The sequence below is a fragment of the Scomber japonicus genome, chromosome 2 (genome assembly GCF_027409825.1).
Source record: "Scomber japonicus isolate fScoJap1 chromosome 2, fScoJap1.pri, whole genome shotgun sequence".
Lineage (NCBI taxonomy): Eukaryota > Metazoa > Chordata > Actinopteri > Scombriformes > Scombridae > Scomber > Scomber japonicus.
Genome location: NC_070579.1, coordinates 39,503,715 through 39,513,102, shown reverse-complemented (window position 1 = coordinate 39,513,102; position 9,388 = coordinate 39,503,715). Strand labels below are relative to the sequence as shown.

General features: G+C 41.2%; 1 protein-coding gene across 1 annotated transcript; it reads right to left on the bottom strand.

Annotated features, from left to right (window-relative positions):
- Nucleotides 1–1,492: 1,492 nt before the first annotated feature.
- LOC128369402 (transcription factor E4F1-like) lies at nt 1,493–8,484 on the bottom strand. The gene is made up of 4 exons (XM_053330443.1): nt 8,028–8,484; nt 5,919–5,995; nt 4,203–4,317; nt 1,493–3,599 (listed from the first exon to the last, which is right to left on the bottom strand). The coding sequence occupies exons 1-4, from the start codon at nt 8,302–8,304 to the stop codon at nt 2,566–2,568; spliced, it is 1,503 nt and encodes a 500-aa protein (XP_053186418.1). The 5' UTR covers nt 8,305–8,484; the 3' UTR covers nt 1,493–2,565.
- Nucleotides 8,485–9,388: the final 904 nt, after the last annotated feature.

Below are 9,388 nucleotides of genomic sequence, written 5' to 3'. Positions count from 1 at the left end.
TTGAAGTTATGAATGATTAATAGCAATAACAATTCACCAAAATTATGCAAAACCTTTTTTGTGCAAAACAGCAGTTGTAGTATGATCATGAGGAGACAACTGATGTGTGTAGTGATCTTGGAGTCCCTGCACTGTACAACAGTGGAGATACTGATTAATATTGAGGTTATCAATCACTAATAACAATAAAAAATCACCAAAATTAGGAAAAATCTTTTATTTTCAAAAGAGCAGTTGTTGTATGATCATGAGGAGACCACTGCTGTGTGTTTGATTTTGGAGTCTCTACTGTACAACAGTGGAGTTATACATTTTTTCTTTCCAGCATCTTGCAATTTGCAGACGGTCCCTGCGCACTCGCTCCGCTGCTGGCTGGCGAGAAGACCAATTTATCCGTCTAGCTCGGAGGGAGGCTTATTTTTTATTACATATCGGTTTTTTGGTCATTGTAGCTAGTAGTCAACGCTATGAAGGGACAGAGTCATCATTTTTGTTTGGACAATGTTTTGCCTCAGACTTATTGATCCCGGAAGTCCGAATATGTGAATATCTTTCCAACTTTACCGAAGTGATCAACGTGGTTCTCATTTTGGCCCCACAAAGAGACCATATGTCTGACAATTTCTTATACAAAGTTTTTCTTTCTGTATTATAGTTGCTACATTTCAGGAAAATACGCTTGGCTGTTAGTGGTCGCCCACACTCCCATGTGTTCTTATTATGTAGCTACTGGTTTAACCTGCGTGCGTAATTTTGCTGACGGTTCTGCGTCTATAAATAATACGTTTAGACGGAGGCACAATGACCTCATGTGAAGAGAACCGACTTTTTCCACCTGTGTTAATATTTTTTGGAGTGGAATATTTTTAGTTTTACTCACAACATTAACTCTGTCAAGTACTCTCCCATATAGTGTTTCTTTCTGGTAATATTTATTTGTTATAACTCGTGTTAATCTCTTCCACTAGAACCTCTAAATCCATGTGATCACATTTCATTTTGTGCTTGCAGCTTTCTGCTTGTCCAAACTCTCCATTAAGACACACAACCTTCATTTAAATAGTGCTGTCTGCAGCTGTCTTGTCATTTGTGCGTTCTTCTTAGCAGATCACCCGCAACACGCACGCTAACTAAATGTGTTTGCACTGCACATTCTATGTATTACTCTTTATTTGGGATCTGAGTGAATCAGGCCCTTACAGTCTGAACTGCCACAGACACATTCGCACATATGTCTTCTTTACTTGATCAATTTAAAGAGTAATAACTTAGACTCCTATGTCTTTTGATATGTGAAAAGCTGAAAACATAACATTCCCTTAAGAATACTCTGTAGATTAAGAGAGTCTCCAGTAATTCATAAAACAAGATGACATGACAGAAATGACAAGTTCATTCTAAACAAACCTTTTACATGTTTAATGATAACCGTACATTTTTAAACACTGGAAAATGTCATGAAAGAATACTAAAAGGCAAAATAGTTGTTTTAGCTGTGCAACCTGCAGCTGCCATTTACATCCAAACACCAACATATACAAACAAGACTCTCTGATATATACTTTTTAATTTACTCTTTTTTTGTTGTTGTTTTTTTTTTTTTTTACAGTCCTTTGTTTTTGGATATTTATTTGGAGAAAAACCTCATAGGTTTAACCTATGAAAGTTGAGAGATCAAATTAAAACATTGTAAAACATTGTATTTAGGATTCGAGATTCAGTTTCCCAATTCTAAAAATAGACCGAGGAGTGAATCTCCTGGGCAGCGCATTACATGTTTCCCTTTGTTAAAAAATGAGGAGCCTATAAATATACTGACAATCAGTGTGACATACTTAAATATGTACACATGTGAGAAGTACAGGCATGCACTACAAGATTCAATCGTGCCATTAATAGACATATTTGTGTCTTTGTGTGACAAATGAAATCTTGTAGAGCAGGCAGTCCTAGAACAAACAACCAAAGCTGTAAGTAATGTGAATCTGGTTGTAGAAATGACAGTAAGATAAGGCAAATATAATTTATGTTGACACCGGGTGCTTAACTCCTTGTCGATTTGTGATATATTTCTGATTATCAATATATTATGGAGCTTTCGAGAGTTCAAAATATGGTTAATCCTACTTCATCAGATGGTCACTGGACAGTACACAGTAATTACAGTCTTGTACCACCATCAGCCAAAAAGATCCAATATGAACCATAATCCTCTCCTCCAGGATCACCTTATGTATATATACGTGTATACAGAATTTGACAAATCGATGGATTAAGTGATAACACACTCTTTCCAACGCGGTCTCAGGCACTCTTTTACAGTCTATTCAAGTGATCCTCTCACAGTTTGAGACAAGGAGTAAATAAAAATTGAGAAGGGTAAAAGGCAGAAACACAGAATTCACAGATCACTGCTAGAATCTAGGACAAATATCAACTCTACATTTCATGATATCACACGATACAGCCTTGGTTCTCTTTTGTTCATGTTTACATAAAATGCATGAATTCCCCAGTTGAAGGATTTGATCCGACTCCAGATGCCATTAATTTCTCTCTCCAAATCTACAGACCACACTGGGACTGCTGCCGGTGTCTGCGAACGCTACACATTTGGCTGAAAGACTGTCCACAGCGGGAGCAGCTGTAGGGCTTCTCCTGTGTGTGGACTGTGCGGTGCCTCTTTAGGTGACTGGATGAGATGAAACTCTTCCCACACAGTGTACATCGATAACGCCTCTCCCCAGTGTGGATGAGGAGGTGGACCCGTAGGTTGTTGGGCTGGGCAAAGCCTTTTCCACAGTGGGGGCAGGTGTAGGGTCTCTCCCCTGTGTGCACCCGTTGGTGCAGCTCCAGGGCGGCTGTACTGGGAAAGACACACCCACACACAGCACATACCGCGGGCTCTTTAGCAGCAGCACTGCTCCTGTAAGGCCGCCTCTGGCTGGTGGTGGTGGTGGCGGAAGGAGCTGTTGGGGGAGGGGGTGGAGGAGGTGGTGGAGGTGGTGCAGCCACGGCAGCAGCGGCAGCAGCGGCGGCAGCAGCTATGTCAAAGGAGGCAGCGAAAGCTGCCATTTCATGAGCACCACCTGGGAAGAGCATGGTTGGAGGTCCTTCTAAATTGTCTGCTCCTGCCTGTGTGGGGAAGGAAGCTGAAGGGTGGCCAGTTTCTGTGTTCCCCAGTCCTAGCTGTGCTACAGCATATGCAGCACCAAGATGACTGACCCTCTCCTGCATCCATGCCAGGTCCAGGCCCAGGCTGTTGAGGCGGTCAGGACTGTGCTCATCTGAGGCTACAGGGGCTGACAGCTGAGAAGGGTGAAGTTCATCTTCTGTCACATTATCAGTCTGGATCTCTGGCTTCGGTCCTCCATCTGTTAGGTTCCCTCCAAGGTCCCTGCGTGCTGCCTCAGGGGCACCGCTCACTGCCAAACTGTTTCCCACAGGCTTAGTGGCCTTACGTTTTGCTCGAGGCCTGCAGGTCAGGTCCACTGTGGCGTCAGTGGGGGAGGAGGGCTGAGTGGTGGAGGAGATGATGTTGGTGACACTGGTGTCAAGACCAATATCACTGGGGGCAGATTCCTCATTAGGATTCAGGGCTGCAGAAGGACACACAGGCACAGGGATCAGGGTGAATGTGGTCAAAAACATTACTGCATCACTGTGTTGAAGTCAACTCAGTTGGATTTTAAAAAGCCAGAGAGAGAGGGTGATGAGGATTGCCAGGAAGATTGTGACATCAATCAACATCAATCTTACTGGGATTAATCTGGGTTAAATCTGACCAGAGCTATCCAGGTTAGAGCTGCACAGTCTGTTTAAAACATTGCTGAAAACTTATATTTTTTCCTTGGCGTTCAGTCCCAGCTAGGCGAAAATCCTTGGCTTCTTACTTTTGATTTTTTTACTCTTTTTTATTTGTTTTTATTCTAGTTTTTAAATTGAGCTCTTACTATTCCTTTATTGTTTTTAATTTTTTAATAACTGTACAGCACTTTGGTTCAACTGAGGTTGTTTTTAAATGTGCTTTATAAATAAAACTTGACTTGACTTGACTATTCTCCCACCTGTACATCAGAAAGATAACAGGAAATAACAATATAAAAAGAATTGAGCATAGAACAGCTTCTTAAAACTATCGACTGACTGTGATTTTTTTATGCAGAACTTACTGATTTAAAGATCTACAAAGATATACTCACCAGTCGTCAGCCCACACTCTGCACTGATGTTGACTTCTACCTTGAGGTCCAGGTTGCAGTCATCTCTCTCCACATTCTCCTGTTTCACCAGTGGTAACACCATAGTTTCTTCCTCCTGTGACAGAGTGACAAGCAGCTTTAATATGACACAACAGTAGAGTAGAGAAAGCTCATGGTTCAGTATGTAAGCCACAGTTCAGTGCAATGTCATTAAAGCAGAAAAAATAAAGGTAGAAAATAACATTTTGGATTAGGATTAGGGTTAGGGTTTCATTATGAAAAACAATCCAACAGCGGCTCCTCAGCTGTAACTATTACTGAAACTGTTGTGTTGCAGAATTTACATAGTGCTTTTCAAATCTTTCAACCACTCAAAGCGGTTTTACACTACACATCACCTTCACCCATTCACACACATTCATACACCTCAATTGAGGAAGATAATCGTGGCTTCGGGAGATGATTTATGGTGGAAAAAAGATGTTTAGGGTCACCAGGATTGTTATTAATTAGATTGGAGTAGAACTGTGATCAAGCATCTTTAAAGGACTGAGTATGTATTTTGATGTTCATGGAAGACAATATGGACAGCAAGCCAAGAGTATTGTTCCACTAGTTCTGTGCATTAATGCTCTGGAGGTCCATAGTCATAATGGCTGGGTCAATATTTTTTCAGTTCCGGAAAAGCATTTGGCTCTTAGGTTTAGTAGCAGGTGAGAGGAATGTCAAAGCCATTGAGACCACCCAAATCATAAACATGTGCATGTACTGGTGGCGGCAGAGTCCGTAGTGATGGGAACATGCTTGACTGTATATAAATATGGGCAAACGTTTCTCCGCTTCCTATCAATATGCAAAACTGAAGACAAAATATCTCCTTTCTTGAAGCTGTCATTTAGAGCCAGAGCCTGCGCAGGATAACGGGACCTACACCCTCAGCTGTCCCACCACCTGATGGAGGTTGAGAGTGGCTGTCCCAGCTGTCAATCATGACATTACACCCCATATTTATATTGTCAAATAACTATTTCAAAACAAACTTCCTGGGAAAAGAAGCACTAAGCACTCCATATTTTGCACCTTGTCTAGTACAGCGTGGTCTCACAGTGCCAACACCACGTTAAGAAATATTTGTTATGTGCAAAGAGAAAGCTGAATAAACTGTGTAGCTGTGTGGCAGTGTAGGATCTTCATCAAAGCAGCTGCATTGGTCAGACAGAATGGCAGTGTTGGTAACAGCTACGGTCAGTCTGGAGATCATTACAGCAAATATAAGGGGAGCTTCAATAGAAGACAAGTCCCAATCACAAGAATCCAACAGTGACAGTGCAGCTCTGACATATAAGAAAGCTTGAGAAAAATGCAGTAAGGCCATGTAAAACATACAAGCAGTGAAATTCAGAGTCAACTGTCAGTTTGTCAAAGAGCAGCAGCAGCCAGTATTCACCAGTGTTTCCTCGTGATGAAGATGGCCTCTGTCACCACAATACAAGCACCAAAAATAGCCTTGTGTTTCATAAAAACACACAGTGTGTTCATATGGATTTAGTGGTTTGGTCTACTTGAGTTAACACTGCACCATAAATCTCCACTGCTTTTATTTCAGTGTGATGATTGAACACATACAGTATAATCCAGATATAGTTTAACTCTTTGTCAAGCACTCACAAGTCTCAATACAGCATATTTAAAAGCATTATGTTGATTAATCATTACCTTTGAAATGTGATGAAAGCTTTTGTCTTCAGAGGTGGCAGGAAGAGGTGGCACAAAAGCTTGATGGTCATCAGGCCCTAAAAGAAAAGTACCAGACACTGAGCAAGTTCAAGACTTTTTCTCCCTTTTGAACTTGTGGAGTGAGACTGCTTCCTCATGTATGATGTATAATCTATCTCTTCAAAGTCACCACAACCTCTAAAGCTCACCAACATAACTTGATCATATCTTGTCTGTTTAGTGTGATGATGACTATTCGTAACTAGAGACTTCAGGAAGTTACTGGTTCCGCACATAATCCCCATAAACCAGCAAAGAGGCATACTCAATTAAAGAAATGAGATATATGTTAATTACTAAGCTTTATAAGTGCTTGTAGGTGAGTTTTGATACCTTTGACCAGAGCCAGGATAGCTGTACGCACAGTGGTATCTAACTCTGTCAAAAAGCAAATTAGCATATTTCTCAAAATGTTGAACCCATCCTTTAACATTATACATTTGGTGAGAGCAGAACAAAGTGTAAAAACAACAATTTACATATTATCACTTTATAAAGCGTTTATGGAAATAATGTTAGCAAGTAACTGCTTATTTACACATCAAAGTGATACCTCTAAGACAAACTGACTATCTTTGAGGTGTGAACTACGGGCAGAACAATCAGCCAACATATTTTCACTAACTGCAGCCCTAATTTAGAGTCATGTTAGTATACAATATTTACTCTCCTTTTAGAGGTTTTCTCTCCAGTATATTCTGAGAAAACAACATGCAGAGCAGGTAGTGTACATAAGGTTTACCAGAGCTTGTTTGATAAAAACAGCTGCCTGCTGCTGGAAATGACATATGGCTGTGACAGTATGGATTTTTTCTTACCACGGTGAAAAGCAACATATCCCCACGATTTGGCGCCCACCCCTCCTCTTACTGGAAAATTAAACAATCATGTCCAAACAGAGAGCAGTTGGCCCGGTAGCTGGATAGTGGAGTCAGGGATACTGTTATGAGCCACATCTCAGCGAAGATGAGGACAATAGATTCTCATTTCTCTCCAGGAGGTCAGAAGCAGTCTTGGGTAGTCTAGTTTATTGTCAATGGAGTGAATGTTGGCAAGGAAGATTGATGGGAGAGCTGGTAAACCGGGGTTAGCCTTAGCCTAGGTTAGATGCTGATTTGCTTGCCATGCTTTCTTAGGCACCACTTTTGGCGTCCCTTAGGCAGTTATTCTCATGGGGCGATGGTGAGGTCTTGCAGCGTGGTTTCTGGAATACCCGAGACATCGATTCTACAGCCGATCACATAGCCTTCTTCATCTACGTTGTGTTACCATGCCTCACACAGTATATGTGCCAGCACGTCAGACTACTTGTGATAGACATTACTTTAAAAAATTGGTGATGGCAGTAATATATATTGCATATTGCAGTAATATGGTTATCATCACAGCCCTACCTGTAAACACTGATCTGAAAGATGCTAAAACACTCAATAGAGCAGAGGGGCAATAGAGTCAGGTATGAGTTCATCATTACTCCTAATCATCTAATTAGATGAATATAAAAAAAGGTTTAGTGCTATATTGTCTCATTCCTGTCTTAAAGAGGGTTAGCTTGTCAATATCCAGATTTTTACTAATTTCATTGCTTCAGTTTTATGCTTTTATGCTAACAAATCAAATGACAACATAGTGAGTGGGGCCTGGTAGTACACCAGCATGCTGCTAATCTGGTTAAATGCAGACCTGGACAACCAAAGTGCAACAACGTCTGCAGAAGTGTGTATGCTGTTAGTCTAATTCAACTTGGAAGCAAACTTTCTTGTTAGCATGACCTTTCCTTTCCACTGCCTGGCTGCTACACTATATATGATATGTGATAGACAGACGGTGTGCCTGTATGATGCTGAAGACCACATCACTGCACAGGAGTATCTGCTCAATTATGAAAGCCAAGCTGGAAGTTACGCAGTGACAGCCACAACATCATGTTATACGGCCTCATATTGAGCAGAGGTGAATGCATCAGTTCATGTCTGTGTCATGTCTCCCTCACACGTCATTTTGCACGGCCAGATGCAGCCCTTCCCCCTGCCAACACTATGGCTTTACCTTCGGGTGGCCTAAAATGAACGGCGTGCATTTCTTCCCGCTGACTCCTTCTCCTAATCTTCCTCTCGTAGCTCCGCATCTTCACGTCCATGTCTCGCAGCTTGTGCCTCAGAGCATCGTTCTCCTTCTCGTTCTTCTCCCTCTCCTGCTCCATCTGGGAGCGCAGCGCCGCGTAGCCATCGTCCACTAGTTTGCAGATCTCCGCCACCGCCGAATTAGCCAGTATCTCTATAATCGAGGCGATCTGTGCTTGAAAACCAACACAGTCCGCCATCATCGCCAGGTCTCTATAATGTGCTCCCGCACAGACAGAGGCGCGCGGCGGACGGCTGCTGCTGCGACGGTGCGCGCGACCAGATCCACCGGCGAGGAGACAGATGTGTAACGGCGGACATGCAGAAAGCTCCGGTGTCAGTTGTCTGGATCACACGTTCTGCCTCTGTCCGCCTGATGTGCTCAAAATGTTATGGCTTTTTTGGGTGCGAGAGTCGCCTTCTGATGACGTCAATTTGTTGTTCATCTCGAGCTGTTGATGCCCCCCACACACTTTTATTTAGATTGTTGATCTATTGTATTTGTGTTATAATACAGCATAACAACATAACATAAAAAAAGGAACGAACAAAAAACTCAAAATAAACAAACAACACAAGCAAAACAAAGCTTATAACAACAACAGGATCATTTTTGTTAAACATTGAATAATAACATCTATGGAAGCTCATTTCGTCACAAACAATACAATTAAAACCACAATTGAAGACACATAAGAGATTGAAATGTGTGCAGAAATTAATCGTTTTGGTTATTTATTATTTTTTTGTTAGGTTTAGCAGGGTTTGTTTAAAGGTCAAATAGGATGGACATTTCTTTAAGAATGTAGAATCTGGCTAAAATAATGAGCAAATTAATGACAAATTGTTCCGCTATTGATGATTGTTTAATTTTCTCAGTTTTTATAGCACTGCTACAAAAATAACGGATCATTTTCATGTTCCCCGCAGTTTTTGAGATTAGCATTAAATTGAAATAATCTTTAGATAATTATAATTATTATATGTTTTGATATTGGTTTTATTTTTCTTAACATATCTGTCCTCATAGCAATTAATTGTGCTTCTGATGTAATGATGTAATGACTTAGAATCAGAAGTCTGATTCCTCAGGTACTATATAGTAAATCTACAATAGGGGTTCCAAATGATATCAAACTTCCGGAGAGAGCCTCCGAGATTAAACCTTAGCCTCTCCAACTTTAAATTATATATAGAACTTCCTTAACCCATTGATCGTAGGACAGAGGCAAGATGTGCTTCTAGTTCAGCAGAATGAAATGCCTGGCCAGCAGGTTACAGAAGGCC

Excerpts from the sequence above, each read along its gene's own strand:
- LOC128369402 (XM_053330443.1), bottom strand. The coding sequence starts at position 8,304 with ATGATGGCGGACTGTGTTGGTTTTCAAGCACAGATCGCCTCGATTATA. Across the intron at positions 4,318-5,918 it reads GCTTTCATCACATTTCAAAG|GAGGAAGAAACTATGGTGTT; the intron begins GTAATGATTAAT and ends ACTCTGTCACAG. Across the intron at positions 3,600-4,202 it reads AGAGTGTGGGCTGACGACTG|CCCTGAATCCTAATGAGGAA; the intron begins GTGAGTATATCT and ends GTCCTTCTGCAG.